Source organism: Silurus meridionalis, chromosome 16 (assembly GCF_014805685.1).
Source record: "Silurus meridionalis isolate SWU-2019-XX chromosome 16, ASM1480568v1, whole genome shotgun sequence".
NCBI lineage: Eukaryota > Metazoa > Chordata > Actinopteri > Siluriformes > Siluridae > Silurus > Silurus meridionalis.
The window spans coordinates 5512195-5535412 of record NC_060899.1 but is presented as its reverse complement, the minus strand read 5'-3'; the positions used below and the strand labels follow the sequence as shown (position 1 = coordinate 5535412).

At 39.4% G+C, this 23218-nt stretch overlaps 1 protein-coding gene across 1 annotated transcript; it reads right to left on the bottom strand.

Annotated features, from left to right (window-relative positions):
* Positions 1 to 1720: 1720 nt before the first annotated feature.
* Positions 1721 to 21258, bottom strand: osbpl2b (oxysterol binding protein-like 2b). The gene is made up of 14 exons (XM_046869816.1): positions 21103 to 21258; positions 14900 to 15046; positions 11422 to 11542; positions 11191 to 11266; positions 10976 to 11110; positions 10530 to 10627; positions 9256 to 9438; positions 8854 to 8961; positions 7817 to 7906; positions 6507 to 6627; positions 5734 to 5859; positions 5509 to 5632; positions 5231 to 5321; positions 1721 to 3728 (listed from the first exon to the last, which is right to left on the bottom strand). The coding sequence occupies exons 2-14, from the start codon at positions 14934 to 14936 to the stop codon at positions 3626 to 3628; spliced, it is 1413 nt and encodes a 470-aa protein (XP_046725772.1). The 5' UTR covers positions 14937 to 15046; positions 21103 to 21258; the 3' UTR covers positions 1721 to 3625.
* Positions 21259 to 23218: the final 1960 nt, after the last annotated feature.

Below are 23218 nucleotides of genomic sequence, written 5' to 3'. Positions count from 1 at the left end.
CATGACACGTTTCCTACACGACACCCAGGGGCTGAGGCCTGGGACGCAACCCAGAGTGCCTGTGTGGGACTTAGGCGTTGTGCTGGCAGCTCTATCTGAGCCCCTTCTTCGAGCCCTTGGCCGACGTGGCCCTAGGTATCTATTAGGTATCTGTCGGTTAAGTCCGCCTTTTTCCTGGCAGTCTCCTCCCTTAAGAGGGTCGGGGACATACAGGCTCTTTCTGTGGCCCTGTCTCGCCTGGAGTTTGCCCTTTGCATGGCCTGTGCTATTCTATACCCCAAACCTGGGTATGTGCCTAAGGTGCATGCTGCTCCCTCGTGACCTGTGCGAGCACAAAATAGGAAGAGGAAAACTGGGCAAACATCACTAGATTTAGCTGTGCACAGTTGACAGAGAAGTACTGAAACAGGTGTAATGTTGCAGATGAAGCTAAAGGTGCTTTCATTAAATATTCATGTAGGGAGTGATCGTTAAAACAAATTTAGCAATTCTACTTTTTGTATTACATTTTCCAGAAATGTAAAAAATTGCTATTTATTTTATTTGCTTGGATGCCGAATTAGTAAATAAAATATCTTGTTTTTTGCCAAAGTCAAAATTTTGATATTTTAAAAAGGGCGATCTATATATTTATATAGTTAGTAGCCTTTATTTACCCAGGATAAAAAAAAGGCCTTGAGATAAAATCTCTTTTAAAAGAAAGACCTGGGTAAGAAGGCAGCAAACGATACAACAATTAACACAAAAATGTACTAATAAATAAACCAAATAGTAAGTAGTAAATTAAGCTCCTGTCACTGGTTAAATCTGGCACGTATTAATAACGTTGTTCCAACAGCCATATTGGAAGTTGCTTCTGTGGGTGTAATATGTGATATATATAGATTGAATGTTATACATGATATTTAATTTTTTTTTTATTGTTTATCTTGCCCGGGTATATATACTATACTCACTGTAGATTAAGAAAAACACTAAATGATCTTTTAAAATGTCTACAGCACTGTTTAATACCATTCTCATGATGTTCAAACATATTTACACATTAATTTCATATCAATGGTTAGTTGAATTGGAATGTTTACAACCTGCTCATTCATGCACTCAAAACCATTAGGCTTATGGGCTATAAAAGCAGAAGCCCACATCAGGTTCCTCTTCTGCCAGCCGAGAACAATAATCTAATGTTGGGAGTAAACTTAAAGCTCTTGTCCTGTATTCTTTGTGATTTTGTGCTGCTGTCGCATGATCGGCACATGATTGGAGAACTGCATAAATGAACATGTATTCAGCTGTTCATTTCATCCATGTTATTATATAGGCATCTCTTATTAACGTCTGCATAATGAATGGACACGTGGGAACATTCTACCAGGGGGACAAGTTTTCCTTCACATAGATTTTTATTTCAAAACAATAACAGGCTTTAACTAAAATATGTCAATAGATTTTAATCCATCAGAAGAGGCAACCTTTCATCTGTAATTGAAATTTAATCCAAAAATTTATCCCCAATGGAAAATAAAATGTCAACTTCTCACCAAGAAAGTATTTAAATACTATAAAAATAAATCATTGCACAAAATAATATGCTGTTGTGATTACTACAGATGCACAACATTTAGTTATAAATGGAGCCTTTATACACTGAAATATGATGTACAGTGATGTGTAAATGGCAACACACTGGACTTACAAAATGAATCCACACAAAGCCGAATAAAATCTGTATTAGTTTTATATTGCTAGTTTTCATATATAATCGAAATGTACAGTTAAACAGAGGAGTGACTCGGTTTAATGGAGGCAATTAAGTAGTGTAATGCACTGTACATATGTACTCATACAGGGTGTGAAAAACATTTTCACTAAATACTTCAAATTATTTAACAGAGAAAGTGTGTGTGTTTGGGGGTGGGGGGGGATTTGGTTACGTACACGCACAAAAGTACAGGGGAAAAAAAAAAACAGGCATACTTTTAAAGAAATCTTAAAACACCCATGACAATGATTGAGAAACAAAAACAAAAAAGTTATCAGTTATTCAAACTCAGGCACTGAATGAAAAAAAAAAGTGTGCTTACAATAAAACACATGAAAGTCTAGCATCACTGTGACTCGGAAACGTCAACGCGATGATCATCTCCTGCACAAATCATAACTAGAGTTTCAGGGAAGAGAAAGGAAGATTTTTAGGAACAACTGTGGGCGCTGAGAGAAGAAATATTAGCCAACCACATTCTCTGCTGCAACTTTACACTCCCAAAAAACTGTCTAGACATTTGGTTTTTTTCTCCAGTAGGACTAAACAACACGCTATTGCTCAAGCTTTAGACCAGATACAGCTAATATACAGTGATTTTATACATGTGATGTTGCATAGATTGTGACTGCTCTCACAAGACTTGTGCAAAGGAATATTGATCATGCACACAACATGAAGGTGAATATACTGACATGGATGTAACAGGACAAACTGAATGAAAGCGACTGCAGGAAATGTTATAGTATAGTAATAAAAGTCAAGCCAAACCAGAAGGAAGTGCGACAGCTAACAAAACGCAACATCAATGCTATGAAGGCATGACACCGAATGCATATCTTTTTTTTTTTTTTTTTATCTTGTCAGAGCATCACAACACAAATGGTCACACATCGCATGAGCCTCGAAGAGGGATGGGGAGGGGGTTCCGTGATAAACTGCTTTAGTTTTAGATTTAGTTTTTTTTTTTTGCCAAACCCATTAGAACTACAAGCATTAGCTTATAACTCCAAGTGAAGAATGTTTACAAAACCAAATGCAGTATACACACACACACACACACACACACACACACACACACACACACACACACACACACACACACACACACACACACACACAGAGCAGTTCATTATTATTATTATTATTATTACTACTACTATTACTATTTTCATCATCACAATTTGATTCACGTTTGACTACTTTAACAGTGGCCCGTTGGTCAGGTAAGTGCTGGATGGAGAACATCAGTGCTCTCAAATGTCACAAATGTTTGTCGTTTGTATCGATTCTCATTTCGCATTTGAGCGTGTACTCAGGAAATGGGAGCCGTGAGACGGAATGTGATAACAGACTGAGCTGCTGGTTTGGTCATGGAGTAATAAAGTGAACTGAATCAGCTCACAGTGATGTAATGGGAGTGTTAAGAGGTGTAAGGCAGAGCTCAGTCCCACGTCTTTGTTTCTTTATGTTATATATGGAAAACATTATAAAAAAAATCAGTGTTCTCAGATCAAAAACCCACCGAACTGAAGAGGGGAAAAACTAAACGGAGAGGGAAAAAAAAAACCACTAAAGAAAGTCAGAGTGCTGTGACCACGTCTTCGCCTTTCTGTCACCCATCGGAAATACTCGAACGAGCCCTACAATCCCTGATTTCAATACACACCGAATTACTGACGTTACTGATAAGCAGTGTGTGATGTACTGGAAATACTTGGATGAGAGATGGAAAAACCAGTTAATGCTGATGCATCAGTTCCAAATGTACGCTCTCTTTCTTTTTATATATATAGATAGATATGACGTGATGCTGGATGCTGTGAGGGTGAAAAAAGAAAGGAAGTGAATGCTGGTCCCTCATTAGTAGATATCAGGACAGTCTGTGAATTTCCTATCAAAGTAGCCTCCAGTGTAGAGCCAGTCCTGTGATCCTGTGTACGGGTTTGTTCCTAGTTCGAACCACCTGTAGGAGACGGAGCAGAAATTCAGTTTTTTTTACGTTCTGCAGTTAATGGTGTTAAAATTTTATATCTGATTCAGTCACCCTTCATTGATTTAACAGAAGCTGAAATTAGTCAAAACTCATATCTATAACATATTTATAACTAAGTTACAGTATGTATATATTTAGTATCATTAGTAAAACGCTTTTTCTCAACTCAGTTTTTATCAATAATGCATAGATACCACTTGAGGTTATATATGTATATATTTTGTACAAATATTTAAACATAGTTCACAAGATTGTACAAGTTTTCTCTGTTTCTCTCTGGGCAGGTTTGGATAATTCCTTTGAAATGACCGTATTTTCCGGACTATAAGCCGCTACTTTTTTCCCCACTCTTTGAACCCCGTGGCTTAAACAATGAAGCGGCTAATTTATGGATTTTTCCTGGGGGTTTCCCGGTTTCACAAGCTTCATGCCAAAAAACTGAGCCCATAACATTAGGCCAATGAAATTTCCGAACTGGTTCAGGTGAACCAATGAAAATATTAAATCAGATGCGCTCCCACTGAATCGGGCCGCACCACATAATAAATACAGATGAGGTTCCTCTGATGTTTGACCTGCCGCTCACTCAGACTGTCTACAGGAAATGCGAATCTTTCATAACGCTGAAAACAACTGGGCATGAAAAAAAAAGCACTTCACCTGTGTTCTGAGCTTCACGGCATCAGGAGAAAAGCTTCACCGATGGTGATTTTTAAACACACGACGATGCCAAAAGAAAAACTCCCGAAAGAAATAGTTGTGAAAGGAAGGAGAAAGACAGTGAAGAATGACTTTTTTGGTAGGCTACTGTTTAGATACAAGCCGTGTAACAGACACTGTCTTTCATTAAAGCCTGTGTAAAGTTCATTAGTTTCAATGTAGGAACCTGCGGCTTATAGACAGATGCGGCGTATTTATGTTCAAAATAAAAATCTTTGTAAAATTCAGTGGGTGCAGCTTATATTTGGGTGCGCTTTAAAATTACGGTAAAGGTTCTCTGGAATCTGAAGTGTCCCACTCTGATGATGTTAAAATCACCTTGCCAAAAGTGAAAAAATCCACAGGCACGTGTCATGAACGTGTCTTTCAAACGCATACCTCAGTTTTCCTACTATAGGTTGACTGAGAAGGAAACGACTTGAATTCATTCACTTTAAAGAAGGACATAATTGTGTATGCTAAAGGTGTTGTGACGGGCATTTTTTTGATTCTCTGAAGTCCACTGGAACAGCTGAAAGTCCTCCACATGTAACGCAGCCTCAGGCTCATGTCCTTGCTACTAACTGTTAAGTCTGGTTTATTCTTGGCTGTTACTGTAGGTAGTGAAAAGCTATCGACTAATAAAATAAAAAAGGAGGGGGGTCCTGTTTCACTAGGAATTGTCTAGACATTGAAAATTCTGTGTTCTTCAAGGAAATTGACGGTGATTTAAAATAAAAGATTTGTATTGTAGAATTGTGTTCAGTGCTCACCGAGTAGACCATTCCTCATTTTCCTTTGCTCTGTCTTTCCGAGCTGCTCTCTGCTTCTCCTCTAGCCTTTCCTTCTCCCTGCTGGCTTCATCTACACACACACACACACACACACACACACACACACACACACACACACACACACACACACACACACACACACACACACACACACATTCTTTATAATAAATCTTTCCATGCAAAGAAGTATTTGTTGATAATTTAGTTTGAGCAGTAGCTCCAGAAAAGGGCTGTTCATAGACTTAAAAAAAAATTACCCATGTCTCCAATCTCCATGGCTCTTATATCAGGTCGTAGGCGACAGTCTGTCTGGGGTAAAATACCCTCCATGCCAGGCTCCAATTCATTCAATGTGATGGCAAAGTTAGTAAAGTTATACATCTGTAGAGACACAAGAGGCCATTGGAGATCAGTGTGATAAGTTACACTTTCTGAGGCACTTAGGTTTGTGTGTGTGTGTGTGTGTGTGTGTGTTTGTCTACCTCTGCTGAGTGAGATGGTCTAGGACACACTCTCCAGAGTAGTGTGCTACCAGGGATCACAGCTACAGTCTCCTGTACCTCCGGCATGTCATCTGCATCATCATTTTCTGCATCATCTGCCTCTTCCTGCGCACACACACACACACACACACACACACACACACACACACACACACACACACACACACAAATTCATCTTTTCATCTTACTTTGCTAATATAATTGGACAGAATACCTGAGTATCCAATCAGATCAAACTGACAAAGGAGGGCTCAGTCATAATAAACGCTGCCTCAAAAGGAGCTTGGCTTCCTATTCTGCCTACTTGAAATACTAGGGCCATGGTTATAGTTTTGAATGAACAGCTGGCCAAGCAGGTTAGAGCATATTGTAAGTAGGGGCAGTACAATATCATTATAAATAGATGATTTAATTAATAAATTCTGAGGTTCGAGAACGTGTTAGGACTTCTATGCCAAGGGGGGTAGTGGTCTTACACATCACATCTTCATACATTTCAAATCCGGGAAAAAAAAAAAAAAAAGATTATCTTCCATCCATTTTGCACTCCTATCAGCCAAAAACAAGAATCTGAGGTTCGAGGTAACTGTGGGAAAAAAATGTAATAAAGTATGGCTCGACCTGCTTTGCCAGTCGTGTGGGTCGAACCAGGGTGAAATACTGTTAAAATCTACATGCATGTACTGAAAGTTTTTTCAAAGAATACAAATTACAAAAATGCAGCAAAAATATATTTTATATTGTTTTCTCACCGGTTTCTGTTTCTTGGCTTCTGCTTTTTTATCGTTCCTGCGATGAGATTCGTACACCTGCGGATCTACGCTCCATATGCACTCGGTCCACTTTCCATAGATCACGCATCTCTTCTTCTTACTGCATCACAGAGACAACAGTGAGAAAAGAACTTCCTATCAGACCCTGGCGGTGAGTATCCTTTATTAAATGTGTATGTCTGGTTATCAGATTAGAGAACCTATTTAAAATTGTGGAGAATACTGAAGAACTGTCTTAATAAATAACTCCAGCTGGCATGAAATCCTCAGGTGACTGAGAAGTCAAGCAGCATTTTCACGTACACATGTCTGGAAAGCAGTGGTGGACAGTAATGAAGTAAATGTATTTCATTGCTGTACTTAAGTAGCTTTTTCCTGTATCTGTACTTTATTGAAGTATTTTCACTTTGGGAGACTTTTACTTTAACTTCATCACATTTCAAAGTCAAATATCTTCCTTTTTACTCAACTACATTTTGCGAAATCGGTCGTTCCTTTTTATAAGTGGATGCGTGCTCTGTTTTAAAGAATATTTTGAGAGGAATAAATGATGGAAGAAGCTCCTGACTCGAACTTGCCACAACAGTCATGGCCTTATTTTCAAGTAATTGAGAAGAAGGATTTGGGCTCATAATAATTTTAATAGACATCAATCAGTGTTTGACTCATTTATATCATTTTAATTATTGGAGTGATTTCTGTTTTCTCCTTGTTGCTCCATTTCTTCATTCTGCAGCGTCTTCTGTGTTCCAGAGTCAGTAATAAAGGTACATGGGGAAACTCAGCGCTCCGTGTGAAGTTAAATGGACTAAACGTAGATTACTTTTTTGTTTTCGAATGACTCAAGGAATCTTTTCAGCCCTATAATATTCTGCATCTATTATGTGTTTATGTCCTTAGTTCATTGCTAGCCCTCTTTTGTTGTTGCACTGTGGGATTAGGAAATAAAAACATTTCACATTGCATCATATGTATGCAATATGTATGTGACAAATAAACCTTGAGCAACAGCGCACCAGTTTCGGACATGAGACCGCATTGAGGGTGGAGGGATTTCTTTCTTTTTTCTGCTTTATTAACAACATAAGAAAAAAAAATAGAAGTTGCTAATGGTGACTGTTGAGAGCATTCAGAAATTTGTTTTGTAGATATATGCAACAACGATAAATAAATACACAGTATTACATCATTGTTTAATAAAAAAATAAATAAAAATTATATGGTTATAATATTGTTTGGGTGGTAATGGCATCTTATCAGATAACATCGTATCACGCAGCAGTTCTCACCTTTTATCCTGGATGTATCCCTCCACTCTGTGTAGCTCTTTGCCAAACATCCCACAGGGCTTGAAGTTCAGCACACACTTCTCTCCAGTACTGTTAATTTAACCAGCAAGAGATTATATACATTTACAACGAACAGCATCTCAACCTACATTACTCCTACTTACACATTTCTACCCGAACTTTCAGATTGTGCCATTGTATTCGAGTGCAGTACATAACAATAGGGCTGTGATTCATTCTGATCATCGTACCAACACAAACTAAAACAGGATTCACTGCCCTATAACTTTGCAACAATTTTACAACCTGGAGTTAAATTGGAAAGCAGACTTCTATCTGTTTGCAGAACCACCCTTGGTCACTTCACCTTCCAAATCTGGAACCTGATGTTTTGCCCAATTTTCTTGGCTAAATATCCAAATTGGTTAGAGATCAAACTGTCTAATTCCAAATCGTGCCATAGAGTTTTATTCAGATTAACACTGTTGTCCAAACAGGATCATTTTAGATTTTTGGTTACGTAGCACGCTAGCATACTGTAGCTTTGGTAAATAGTAATAAAAAGCATCACCACCAAAAGTTGCTACCACCACCATGCAAGTTACTGTGTTCAAAGCCAAAACGACCAGTTTTGGTCTCATCACAGCAGAGCACACCTTTTATTTCACTGTTTTTCTTCTAACTGGATTTCAAATACCTTCACTTTTGTGGCATTTCTTTTTAATTTTGTTAAACTATACTCTTCTGTTTTCCGTTGAGGATTATTTGATTTAAAAAAAAAAGATTATTACACTACAAAATGTGGAAATGTACAGTAGTCAGTATATAGAGTAACATCTAATATCTATTACTATATTTCAATATTAAAACAGAATATTTAATATATTCATTAAAATAGTCAAAGAACAGTTTAACACTGAAAGGAAAAAGTTATATTTTGGATTTTTGTCCCTCAGCAAGCAAAGATAAAAGTCATTTAATTTCTTAGGTTATCATGACATTGTATGTTTAATGTGGTAAATAAATCAGTGATGTACCTGTGATTCAGTATTTCTACAGTGCCATATTGCTCAATCCACAGTTTGCCCACAATGACATTGTGTACACAGCAGAAAGGGTTTGACCATGTGTATGCCTCATTGTGCCTGCAAGGAACGAACACACACACAGAAAGCATGTGACCAGCCAGTTACCCAGCAACCACAGAACACTTCTGGCCTGAAATCAAGAACCTTGATATTCTGATTGATCCAGAAAAAACACAGTCAACACAGTAAATATACACTGACTGACACACACACACACACACTCACACACACACACACACACACACACACACACACACACACACACACACAGCCCTTGGTTAGACAGTAAGTCAGGGTTAAGTCCACTATCCACTATCATTAATCTAATCACACATACAGGGTGTGACTCACTTGGGGAGCTCTAACGTGATGGTTCCTTTTGGTTCCGCTTCCACACTCTTGCCCCAAAACTTGAGCTTTGGATATATAGAGCCATGGAACAGGAAGTCCCCTGCTAGACCCTCGGCATGGAATGCACTGATTGGTGGGTGATGGCTCACCTGTTCTGAGATCAACCTGAAGCCCTGATCCTCTCTAAGAAAGAGAAAGAGACAGATGATAAAGAAAATGGAAGGAAGATATATTGCTCCAATAGGCCAACACAAATTTAATGTAATCCTGTAATCTTCAGATCACATCATGCCAGTTTAAACTGAAGTGGGTTCTAAAAAGAGCCTCATTGTTGGTTCTTCCCCAATCTGTTGCCACAAAGTTAAAAGCACACAATTGTTGTTTTTTGTGTGTTGTATTACTGCATTTCCCCTTTTCATTGAGCAGAATGGCAATGGCCTTGCACACAATTAATGCAAGGTCCATGAAGCGCTCTGACCTCAACCTCACTGAACACCACTGGGATAAACTGGAACACCAACTGCACCCCAGGCTTCCTCTCCTGACATCAGCACCTGACCTCATTAATGCTCTTCTCAGTAATAATCAAATAGACAGAGGGGCACAATTAAAAATGAAGTAGAAAGCCTTCTGAGAAAAATGGAAGGTATTATAACAGCATAAAAGAGTACAAAAGATTACAAAAGAGTACAAAATATAAATTGAGATGCTCACCCAGCACCCATGGGCAAGACAATAAGATGTCCACAAACTTATTGCCATATAGTATAGAACTGTACTACTTAAGTAACCATTTTGTCATTACTTGAACAGACCTGATCCAATGACCTGCATACACACGTTTTTGAAACCAGCGTCGTGTTTATGAGATGCGCGAGTCATGAAAAATAAAGTTCAAATGAAGTTGTATTTTTTGCGAAAGACAATCGATCATTGCGGCTGCAAACTGAACAAACTAGCAGCACAAGCTTTTAAGATTAATTGCTATGGAAGGTGGCTGAGATCTCGACTATTCAGTTGGAGTAAGAAAGCAAAAAACTGCTACGTGCATAACTTTTGCTGGTTCTTGTGGTTATTACTGGCCTTCTTTCCCCTCAAGTTAGCAGCTGCTCAGATGTTATCAAACCTGGCTGTTGCAGTTAATAACATACACAAGCACACATTTGTAATGCCCAATATAACACTGTAATGATTCTTCACACCAAAACCATAAATGTACAAGACAGTGTGTAAACCCATAGTCATGATCTGTAATGCATATATTTATTGTTTACCGTGCGAGTTCATAGGTTTCTCCTAAGAGAGGGTTAAATGGTTTTCCAGTACGGTCCCACTGAGAGGCCACAGCGGACACAGCAAAGGCAGCTACAGCCTGAGGGAACGAGGGCAAGAATGATTGGCAGGAAGCAAGCAGAATCAAACAAAACCATGGCTGAACTTTATCCATGATGAATACATTTTTCCATGTAAATTTGCCATAAGGAAATCTAAATTGCTCTTGTTTTTGCAGATGATTTACACGCAAATATAACCTGCTCTAGCAAAGAAATGTCTAGTAGTAATAAATCTTTATGCATTTAGGGCAGGTTTTGATATACAGATCTACTGTATGGAACTTTTAGGTCACAATCTTACATAATACACAGACATTCATTTTGAGATACCTTTAAAATGTTATACAACAATGATCTAAATTGGTCATGTGTTTGCTTATGTGCACCTGCATTCTCTCGATGGAGTCGGACTCGGCACAGGCTTTGTAGATGAGGTACGTGTGCTCCATATACTCGCTGATTCTCTGCAGAAAGCTAAGCGGCTCATTGAACGCAATGGGCATGGTGATCTTAGACAGTTCCTGCAACAGCAACATAACTGATTGGTTGCGCAGCCAAAAACACATATAAGTCGCTAGCTGTTGTGTTTCAATGGCCTCACCAGTCCTATACATTTCTTCAGGATGTTCCATATACTGAAGTTATTCCTGGAGAACATGGGGGCAGGAAGGTTTGACCTGAGGAGGTAAAGTCGCACCCATGTTAGCACACCGGACTTGCCGCGTTGGGCGGAACCATGTGGAGTTACCGCAGCATGGATAGCTGACATATTTTTCAGAAGAAACAGACCAACAACCCTAGAGGTGAATCCCTCCAAGGAATCTGGCTCTACCTGCGTTTCTTGATTCCATTCGCTTGTACTGTGCCATTGTTCTTCTCAGCGCCAGCATCCACTACTGCATCTTTAAAACTGGCTTCTGAAGTGCCCTCACATGACTCGTCCGAATCCAAGCCTGTCAGACAAAAATAAATCAGGCAGGGAGATACGCAGACAACACACCCATGAAGCTGCATAATATCTAACAAATCGATGCAGGCATGTGCTCAGTCATTAACTGTCTCTGATACGAACACAACGACGCAGACAAACGCTCCGTCAACCAGAGAACACGAATAGATGCATACAGTATCTTACAAAAGTACTCACTTTTGTAAGATACTGTATGCATCTATTCGTGCCCCCTCATATTTCAGCAATGAATCTTCTCCAGGGGCATTACTCTAGAAATAGAAGTTGTATATACTTCAGAGTAGTCAATGTGCAGCTTGTATAGCAGTATAGATTCATTGTCCTCTAAAAATAACTCAACATACTATCATTATTGTCTAAATAACTGGCAGTGAACATGTCAAAACTGTGTCCAAAGTGTCAATATTTTTTGTTGCTGGGATTCTCTTCATGACATCACGGATCTTCTCCTCTTTCTGCTGGAGGATGACCCACAGGGGCTCAATATGGTTCAGGTCTAGAGACATACTTGGCCACTCCATCACATTCAGCTTCCTCAGCAAGGCAGTTGTCATCTTTATGGTGTGTTTGGGGTTATTATGGAAAACTGCAGTTCGGCCCAGTTTCTAAAGGAAGGGCAACATGTTCTACTTCCTCAATGAAACTCAGCTCCCCAGTACCAGCAGCACTTGTGCAGCCCCAGACCATGATACTACCACCACCATGCTTGTCTGTAGGCAAGACACAATTTTCTTGGTACTCCTCACCAGGGTGTCGCCACACACGCTGGACACCATCTGAGCCAAACACGTTTATCATAGACTCATCAGACCACAGGACATGGTTCCAGTAATTCATGCTCTTGGACATTTTGTCTTCATCAAACTGTTTGAGGGCTTTCCTATCAATTTCAGAAGAAGCTTCCTTCTGGGAAGACGGTCATGCAAAGCGACTTCTTGGAGTGTGCAGCGTATGATCTGAGCACCGACAAGCGGAGCTTCCGCTTTTGTACCCTCTAAAGCAATGCTGGTAGCATTCATGCGTCTGGTTTTTGAAGCAGCTTCTGCACTTGACGCACAGCACGAGGACTCAACCTCTTTGATCGACCCTTGCGAGGCCTGTTCTGTGTGGAAACCTTCTTGGAAAACCTTTGTGTGACCCTGGCCACTGTACTGTAACTCAGTTTAAGGGTATTAATGATCTTCTAATAGCCTCGGCCATCTTTGTGGGGAGCAACAATTCTAATTCTCAAATCCTCAGAGAGTTCTTTGCCATGAGGTGCCATGTTGAACATTCGGTGGTCAGTATGAGAGAATTGTACTCAAAGCACCAAGTTTTTATAATACAAGATACACAAATTTGTATGGTCCTATCAAGCAGACAAAAACATGAACATGATGCATAGAACATGTGGCTTCGATATACAGCTATCACTTAGGGTGCACCCACTTTTTTTTGCCAGCTATTTTGCCAGTAATGTCTGTATGTTGAGTTATTTTCAGAAGACAGTAAATCTATTCTGCTATACAAGCTGCACATTGACTACTCTAAAGTATATGCAAGTTTCATTTCTACAGTATACACTTTTGGGGGATACTTTACATAACTGGCATAGACATACAGTATGTAACGCAAGTCCCTACATTTTCCCTCGCACCCAGTCTAGATGTAAAGCTTTCGAGAGTCTGGTCTGAAACCAAACAACAACTAATTTCAGCTGAATGTCTCACAGCAGCACCACAGCTTCCTCTCATCCCTCACTAGCTCCCAGAGGAGAACCCTTGATAATGATGAACTGCTTTAGAAAATTAGGAAGACTTCAATTCAACCGCCCCTCACTATGACCAAAGGAAGAATGCCCTATTTGGCATTTACAAGGGGTCTGCGTAGCTCAGCAACCGAGCTCTAGCCTCAAAAACCCCAGCCTTAAGCTATTTTCATGACCACCGGGGCTCAGGGTAAACGAGCGAACGTGGTGATTTGATACAGCGGATTATACGCCGGGTCGTGACGACCTTTTGTTATCAGATACAATCTGCCTGGAACAAAGAGTTGCGAAACATTATATGGCTTTGACGGTCCGATTCTCCCTTTTATTGATTTATCCATCTTTCCTTTTTTATCTTGGTGCACGCAGCAGTGACAGGAGCTGTCAGCCAGTCTGCTACATTATTAACGGCGTGGGCAAAAAGGGAAGGTAAGATGATACCCAGGTGCCAGGCTATTGTGCTCCTCTGGCCTGCTAAACGCAAACAAACAGTCTGGTGGGACTCGTTTAGAAGCAGCAACGTTAAAATGGAGTGCTAAACAGTGGTAAGAGAAATGTGGCAAGTCGTTTCCAGGACTATCGTCAGCATTGCATTTCCATCTATTTAGTAGCAATGCACTTTGCAAACAATGGCTCAGTGTTGCTTAACCTCTATTCATCAACATATCAACTCTGGAGATTTATTTGATTCTAAATCCAAATGAACCATTTGGAAATGGCAGCAGACTCATTATTTGATGTGTTGAATAAATAGCAGGGTTATTAATCAGGAATTCTGTCAAAGTGCCTTCGACCAATCAGTATTCTGCTCTATTCTTAGCTCCGCCTAGCTTTCTGTCATTTAGTAAAGGTGCTACAAGAAACACTGATAACACACAGCGCTAAATTTCTAATAAATCAGTCTAGACACATTATACCTAAACCCATGTTCTTTAATGATTACAACTTTGTGGGAAAATTTCCAGATTTATATAAATTATTTCTCATATTAATTACACAATTCCAGTGCACGTACTCCTGTCATTGGTTATGAAAATTCATATTTTAGAAAATAGACATTCGAACCCTAGAGCTCAGCAGGGATGAAGAGTACGATGGAAAAAAATAAAAAAAATTTTTTTAACCTATTCCGTGTTTCACATGATTTTTTTTTACATTTCTACATTGCAGATCATAAAAGCTCCTTTTTTCTTTCTATCAAAAAAAAAAAAAAACTAAACAAAAAAAAAACTAAAAAGCCTACGAGATAAGTGGCATTTGCACAGGGTGTTTCGAACTTTCTGGAATTAACTAAAAGTGCCGCCCCACCCACCATTTCACACTAGTAGTATTTTAGCCCGTAATCCAGTACTGGAACGTTGCTTTTTACTTCTCTACTAATTTTATTTATTTTGACGTTACTTTACTGTTTCATTTATTTTATTCTTTTTGTATCTTGTATTGTATTTTTTTCATGTTTACAAGTTGGACAGTCGTACAAAGCATCAGAGTATGTCATACTCTGTATAAATATGTATCTGACAAATAAAATTAGAATTAGATTTTTTACTTGATTTAAAAGGCATAAAACATCAAAAGAGTTTGTGTACTCACCTGTGACGGCATCATAGAACTCGTCTTCATTGTTCATTGTATAGTCGGACAGCCGAACGATCCACTAGAACATGGTCCCTCACGAAGTCTTGCCTGACGTTCCTGAAACTGATGTTCTCGACTGCACGGCCCTCACGCCGAATCCGCCTGTAAAAGGGTGTTTAAATATGCAGGAACGCAATTAGTCAAACGGAACACGGCTCGACATAAATGACGCTCTCTGCCTTCTCTACAGCTTTTATGTTCGTTTCCATTTTGAGTTCACAGAAATGATGAATCAGTTTTGAGCTTTTGGGTAATTTGTGCTTGCAAACATCACCCTATTCTATACACAACACTGAAATATAGGTAAGAGGTAGATAGGTATCTCCACCCATAGGCAGGCATGCTGAAATATGCTTGTTAAAGGACTGATCTTTGGACTTAATCACCACCCAGTACACACTGTATGCCTGCAGCTGATGGACAGATAAGCTAACATGAGCAAAGAACACAGGCACTAGTATGCAGGATTTGATCCCTATATATTAAACTCTGAGCGAAGGCTTCTGCTGATGAAGACATTTTACAAGCACGTGACATGCAGCCCAAAATACTGAATCGTGTAAACAGTGTGTATAAATGCTGCAGCAAAACGGAGCTCGATTCCACTTTCATTATAAACGTCTACAAAAAGAAAAAAACACTGAGAAACAAGAGATCTGTAACAACTGAAATGCATAAAACCGGCTGTGTTCAATCAGAAATGTACTTGTTACCATAAAAAAACGCTCTTACTATGAAGAGCGTATGAGGTCTAATGACGGGGCGTATGAGGCGCATCTCTACAGATGTGCTCTAAGATAACGCTCTCTGCAGCAGCTTCTTGTAAACTTGTGAAAAAGTGCTGAGCTCGGCTCGCTTCAACTCTAAACATTTCCAAGCTGGCTGACTGCGAGCTGGACTATCAGCTCCACTGTGAAGGGTAACATGAGCTGTGGTGTTTATGGTGTTTATAAAAAAACTCCCAACAGGTAGATTTTCACAATACTAAAATGTGGATATTAGACCAGATTTCTCGGAACTAAAGCTACGTGATGTTTCTGCGAGATGAGCTCAGAGTGCCGTGACAATGCAAACGGTTTAGCTGTTTATCAGTAAATATACTCAGTCCATGATCAGTCTGAATACTTCCGATTGGCTGGAAGGTGTGCATTCAAACGGTTAAATATCGACATGATAAACACGTTACCATAAGTAGCGGAAAAAAGTTAGTTACAGTACTACAGTAATCCGCAGATTTACCGCGGTTCGAATCTCGCGCCCGTTTTATCACGGAATTGCATTTGCCACAAAGTTAATTTGTTTGGCTGATTTTCACGGCCTCTCCCGGATAGCACGACAGACCAAAAAACTTATAGGGAATTGTTTTTATGGAGTTTTATATAGAAATAATGAAATGTATTAACAAATATATAATTCTTCATCATAAAATGAAGTAAAACAGTTTTGGAACGTAGCCACCGCAATAAACAGGGGATTTACTGTATATCTTACTTAGCTAAATAGGTGGAAGCACACAAAATGTCTCACTATTTCACAAGTCAAGAGTCAAGTCAAGTCAAGAGGCTTTTATTGTCATTTCTACTACAGTGGTATGCAGTAAAAACGAGACAATGTTCCTCCAGAACCCTGGTGCTACACTAAACAACAACATAGAACTATAACACACAACATAAAGCTACAGAACATAAAGCTACATGAAGTGCATCGAGTGCAAACTAGTGCAAACGAAAAACAGTACAGACAGACAGACAACAGTACAGACAGACAACAGTACAGACAGACAGACAACAGTACAGACAGACAGACAACAGTACAGACAGACAGACAGACAACAGTACAGACAGACAGACAGACAACAGTACAGACAGACAACAGTACAGACAGACAACAGTACAGACAGAGAGACAGACATACAACACAAGACAGTGTGGGACAATACACATAACACAAGATAGTGGCGACCATTAAACCTATTGTATACCCTGAATATACAATACTGTGCAAAGAGGACTATAAATACTATAACCGAGAGTGTTTGTAAACAAACAACATGCAGTGCAAAAACAGCAGTAGCAGCAGTCGAGAGGTGCAAAAAACAGCATATAAACTTTAGAATATGGTAAAGTAATATCATTCATTTGAATACATTTTTATTGCACTACTTAAGAGCAGAATTCTGATCTCATATATAAAATAATAAAAGCTGATTTGTATTTTTATCCTTTTAATCCAATCCAGCACTGCACCATCAAACACAGCTTTCACTTCTCAATAATGGCTATTGACCATTTTAACAAGCTTGACGTCAGGCAGTTCTTTGCCTCCTCGTCGTTGAGTATCCCTTACATTTCGTATGCAAACTTACCCTGTTGAAATCAGGCCAGCGATCTCATCCTTAAAAACACAGAACCCTGCTGACTCCACTCCGATACCCAGAGCAAACCGATTTCAAATTTCACGGATCAAATTTGCCCGTCAATACACAACTACTTTACAGGTTTAAAGTGCAAGGTTCAGCTTTAACCCTAACCCTCTCCCCCAGAAAGCGTCATGACTCTACAAGAAGTACAGTGTGTTCCAGGTGTCTGTTTCACGGACCTACTGTAGTTTTACATGCTGTACAGCGGAGCCATTAATAGCCAGGCACGACAAAACAGCAGCCTCCCCGAAAGACAATAGAGCTTTAATGCTGCTACAGTGAGCTGGAGATCAGCACTGCAGCTTTGACCTTCTCCGAATCCTGATACATTATTAACACTCATGATGAACTTTCAAATCAACGGAATATGGTTCCCACCGCGCGACGTTAAAGGGAACACGTTCTTGTTTGTGCTGAAATCTTTCTAGCATGGTGCTCAGGTGCTAATTTGTTGGTTGGTACTGTTTCAGCTGTTGTACTGGCGTCACGGGGAGACGATACTAACACATTGGTGTTGAACAGGAGGACATGCCACAGAGATAACCATCGGAATTATGTCTCAGCTCCTAGAAACAAGACAGCACATGCATTAGGTTCTGCTCACTATTTACAATATTCAGAGATTTCGTGATTTTCACTGCAGCCATATGAGGCACAACAGAGATTCGATTTGGCTTGTTGGAAATATACTGGATGTTATCAGCAGAAATATGGTTTTTGAAACTGTTTATACGGTGTCCAGATGACGAGGTGGAAGAACTGATCAACCTGAAGTAATAAAGCGCTGCTGCACTGGTTTCTTCAGACAGGGATAAGACAATAGCTATCAATTCAGAGTAATTTGGTCATGGGGTTAATGTGAAAACAGACCAACATGTCAGTAAAAAAAATTCACACGAGACATTTACAGTGTCTAACAGGAACCGTGCAGGAACAGTGAACGATCTGAAATCCTTTGAAATCTGAGAACCGAGTCTTTGTTTGTAAAGTGGATCTAATCCTCCACCTGCACACAGCCCTAAAGCAAAACACTCCAGTTTTCACTAAATCAGTAAAAGGTCCGGCTTACCCCTACACCACCCACAGCTCTGCAGTGTGAACAGAGAGCTGCGCTCTGCACGGACCATTAAAACGCGATCGGAAATGCCCTGTCGAATGACACCTGATGACGCAGCATGCAGGTGCTGTATTGTCTCTCAGGTCTTAACACAAGAGCCATCGTTCACACGCAAACGAGCCCAGAACCTAATCTCAATCCCAGCTCTCATTAACTTCACACTGCCAATGAGATTGCAATGTGTTCGTTTAGAGAAATGGGTGTAATCTGGTCGTTATATCTTTGGAACATCTGCTCACGTATACATGTGCGTTTCCTGAGACTGATCAGACACCCAAGTGTTACGGATGCTTCATAACAATATATAACAATGAATGTTTCCCAAACCAGAACAACTTAAGACACATGCACTGGAAAAGTCAAACACACAAATCTTCACATTAGTACAAACAGGTTATAGTCTAAAAATCCTACCAGGTTAAAAAGACAAGACTCCTAAGCCTGCTGCAGATGAAATGATGTGAGGAGAAGGAGAAGGTTTTTTTTTTATTATTATTATTATGATTATTTTGCTTTAAATACATCAAGCTCAAGATCAGCATCAAAGCTAAAATTTCACATCACCTCAACTATAGGGAACTGTAAAGTAACTGTATGATAACTGTATGAAAGGATGCTTCCTCTTTCCCAAAAGTTTTGCTGAAATCGAGCTCAGTGCAGCAGCGAACTCAAGCTTCCTGACCCAGTGTGCGCATTTACAGCATGTACATGATGACACATATGAAAAGTAGCAGTACTGGCCTCTCCTGCTTTACTTCATTTTACTGCCTTACTCCTTTCCGATACGAAAACCAATAAGCTGAAAATAAAGCAGAGCTGTGAGTCACCTATAATAGAATTTCATACACACACAATTGGAAAAACTCCCAACATAAAAAATGGACTCGTTTGATTAACTATTCACATGAAGCGTATACAGTGAAGCAAATAGGTTTGTTTAAGCACAAAGGTCAGGACCGTTCCTGTTACGAAGTCAAACGGAAATCCGACGCTCGCTTTCAGTTCAGACTTCTTCGGATCGCGCGCCGACTTTGTGCGGCACAGAACACGCGGGGCGTGAAGCAGCAACTTACACAGGCTTACAGGATGAGAATCAAAGCAGACATTATTGAATATCATTGGCAGCTCTGCAGCCTAGTAGTAATGTACGTCTATGCACAGTTCTGCATGGTTCTCCCTGTGGATGTACGGCCTTACTCCAGGTTCCACCCACTTTCCAGTGTGCATTCCTGCCTCAAGCTTAGTATTCTCACTAGTCTCCAGACCCACACTGACCACGATAAAGCAGTTGATGAAACAATCTCAGACTTGTAATCTTCACTAATTTAGGTACTGCATGCGAGTTTCAGAGTCGTCTAAAACACTCTCAGAGGGGAGTTGGGGCTATTTCAAAATCTGAAATAAGAGTTACAGTTATAAGTACGTACACAAGACTTACAAGCGTGTATAGTATATATCCCTGCGATTTTAGGAAGCCGGGGTCTTCCCAGAGGGTTAAGGGCTTTGCTCAAGGGCCCAAGAGTGGCATTTTGGCCATACTGGGGCATAAAACCTCGACTTTCCGATCAATAACCCAGAGCCACTGTCCTACCACTTCCTATATAGTATAGTACAGTGGTAGTGCAGTATTTACACAGGTGCAGCTAATGGAAGTAAAGAAACTCCACCCGAGGAGACACCCTGCAATAAACCAAGTCTGTCGTATCAATATCACGATCAATTTCAACACAAGCAAGTTTCTGAGAGATGATCAGTCACTAACGTGAGATCCCGACAATCAGCAAACTACGAAGCCTAGAATTGAACATCTGGTTATTAAAAGGTGCTTTATACTTGTCCAATGTAAATTACAACACAACCCAAGTGAAACTCTTTCTTTGCATATCCCAGCGATGTGAGGAAGCACAAGTCAGCCATCATACAGCACAGTGGGTTAAGGGCCTTACTCAAGGGCCCACGCGTGGCAGATTGGCAATACTTCTGATCAGTAACCCAGAGCCTTAACCATAGAGCTACCACTTTCCACAATCATCATCATCATCATCTTCTAGGATATTATTGTGCATCAAATCTAATGAAGGGATCTGAAGATATTTTTGTTTACAAATCTTTAGTGTTAGGACACTGATCAAGACTTGCTTGTGAGTCCCTCCAGTCTGTACACATGTCAGACAAGGCCAGTAAATTAAACAGAGATGTAACATTAACTCCAAGGGAAGTCGGTTAACCAACAACTAAGCACAAGGAGAACACTGAGAACACACACTTATGAGTCAACACATAATGCATACATTAATGAACCAGATGCCTCCTGATCGTAGCTGATCAACTCGCTAGCTGTCCTGATCTATTCTTCGCTAATAAGATAACCATCTAACTAACAATATTAATTAATAAGATCAATCTTTAACCTCAGTAATAACAGTCAAAAAGAAAGTCTCTGCGGTTTCGACACAGCAGCTGATGCTCGTTGCGGATGCTAACCAACAGCGTTCACTTCCCAATGTATAAAGCATGAGGGCTAAAGCTAAAGCTGTCAGCTAACCGCCAGGAATCGAACTGCTTCATCTGCACAAAAGTATGCGATTTCATATAAACGCTTATAAACACTTGGTTTCGTACCTGCGCTGATTTGAATAGAATGTAATCCAGCGCCTGGTTCACTCGGACTGCTGGGACGCAGAACGCAGCTGACACCGAGACGGAAGTGACTGAAGTAGGCGGGTTCAGGGCCGCTCGGATCGACCAATCGCGTTCGCCGGATTGTGTCGCCTGACATCATTTCAGTGGACGTCACGGAGCATCTTATTGCTTCATGGATGAGGGACTGGGAATGACTATTTGGCATGTAAAGTACAACACATTATACTTTTGTTTATTTTGTTTGGAAAACATCCTATACATAAGAAGAATGTAAAAAAAAAAAAAAATCACAATTTATAAATTACTTAAAATTGTATGTAAATCTCTCAGAAAAAAATTAAGTGCTGAAAACATGTAAGTGAACTGAAAGAGAAATTGCATTTTATTCTTTTTTTTCTTTCTTTTTTCCCCTTTTGCCGCTAATAGTAATTTGATAATGTAAATACGTAATTCCTTTATACTTGTGGCATTGAATTCATTTTTTAAAGGGTTTGAAGGAGGTGTATTGCACCCTGCACTGGTGTCCATTATTAATAATCCATAAATATTTAATTAAAAAGACACCATTGTAATATTTTGGCCAAATGCCACCCTTTTCTTTATGAAAAAAATTGCTGTGAATAGATGCACTGGTTTTCTGGCCTACTTTCTATTGACATTACTGTGCATCGATTTGTGTGGCATTGCAGTATATAATACGACTAATATGCATATTATTAGAGACTGATTTTTTTTTTTTCTTATAGCAACTCACACTATTTCCCACCCTGGCTGTACCAGTGTTATAGACTTGCAGTAGGTAGCATTGCCACCTCGCTGGTTTACTCTCAGTGTGAGCTTTTACCAGTTCTAATGTTAGTGTAAGAATCCTCCGGGTTGCCCCTAGGTGTGGTGGTCTATCACCCTGCAATGGTGTACAGAATTAATCATTAATAAATACTGAATGAAACTCACATTATTTGAAGTCTTTTGGTCAAATGTACCCTTTACTTCCTGCACAAAATGGCTGTGAATAATTGCACCTGATTTCTGGCCTACTTTCTATTCACATGATTATGTATAGAATTGTGTGGCATACCAGTATATGATACAATTATCATGCATATTATTTGAGACTGTATACACTCATGATAACAATAAAATGCTATGCTTTTGTAAAAAACAAAAAACAAAAAAAAAAAAACAGACAGGGTGCGCTTTCTGCAGTCTCTTTCATCTCTCTTCACAGACACACAAAAATAACAGCCTAAATCTCAGTAAATACTTGCCCCACAGACATAATGAATATATGCATAGAAGCTAGTCAACCTTTAAATAAACCAGTTAACATCAAATACAAATATGAAAGGTATGAGGTACAGTTTCTCCGGTATCACCTCATTAACCGTCCGTGTAGAAACATAGCAAAGGTTCTGTTTGGTGTCCTGATAATTTACGTATTTAAAAACACCATAAGTACTTTAAAACGTTTACAAGAATATTTTGTCTTCACGCTCTTCAGTCTGGTTTTACGGATAATAAACATACATCTGCGTACAGCATTGATATTTGTCCATGCTCATGTTGATTAGGGTATAAACAATTTGAAAGTTTAAGGTACATTTGAAACAGATAAAAATTCATTAAGTTGCGATTAATCGTGAGTTAACTCATGATGATTGTGCGATTAATATATAATATTAAAATATTATATAAAATTAAAATAAGGTGAGGTCCAGTTATCAGCGTGACACTTAAACAGGTAGTACTAATAGCTACTTTTTCACTTAAGTACATGTCAGAGAACAAACTTCTTTACTTTAACTTATAAAAGTCAGTACTTCAACTTTTACCCGAGTATTTCAAAACATGAGTATCTGTTCTTCTACTTAAGTGAAGGATGTGTGTACTTTTGCCACCACTGACAGCTTCATGCTTCGGTTACACTCAGTGTAAACTTTCACATTTTCTCCTCTTGTTAGTGTAGTAGTCCTCTGGTTGCTTCTGGGTCTGATGGTGTAACACTTTGCACTGGTGTCCAGAAACAATAGTCTATACATATTAAATTAAACACACAACCATTGCAACAGTAAAAACCTCTTGACTTGACTTGACA

Excerpts from the sequence above, each read along its gene's own strand:
- osbpl2b (XM_046869816.1), bottom strand. The coding sequence starts at position 14,936 with ATGAACAATGAAGACGAGTTCTATGATGCCGTCACAG. Across the intron at positions 11,111-11,190 it reads TGAAGAAATGTATAGGACTG|GAACTGTCTAAGATCACCAT; the intron begins GTGAGGCCATTG and ends TTGCTGTTGCAG. Across the intron at positions 10,628-10,975 it reads ACTCCATCGAGAGAATGCAG|GCTGTAGCTGCCTTTGCTGT; the intron begins GTGCACATAAGC and ends TCGTTCCCTCAG.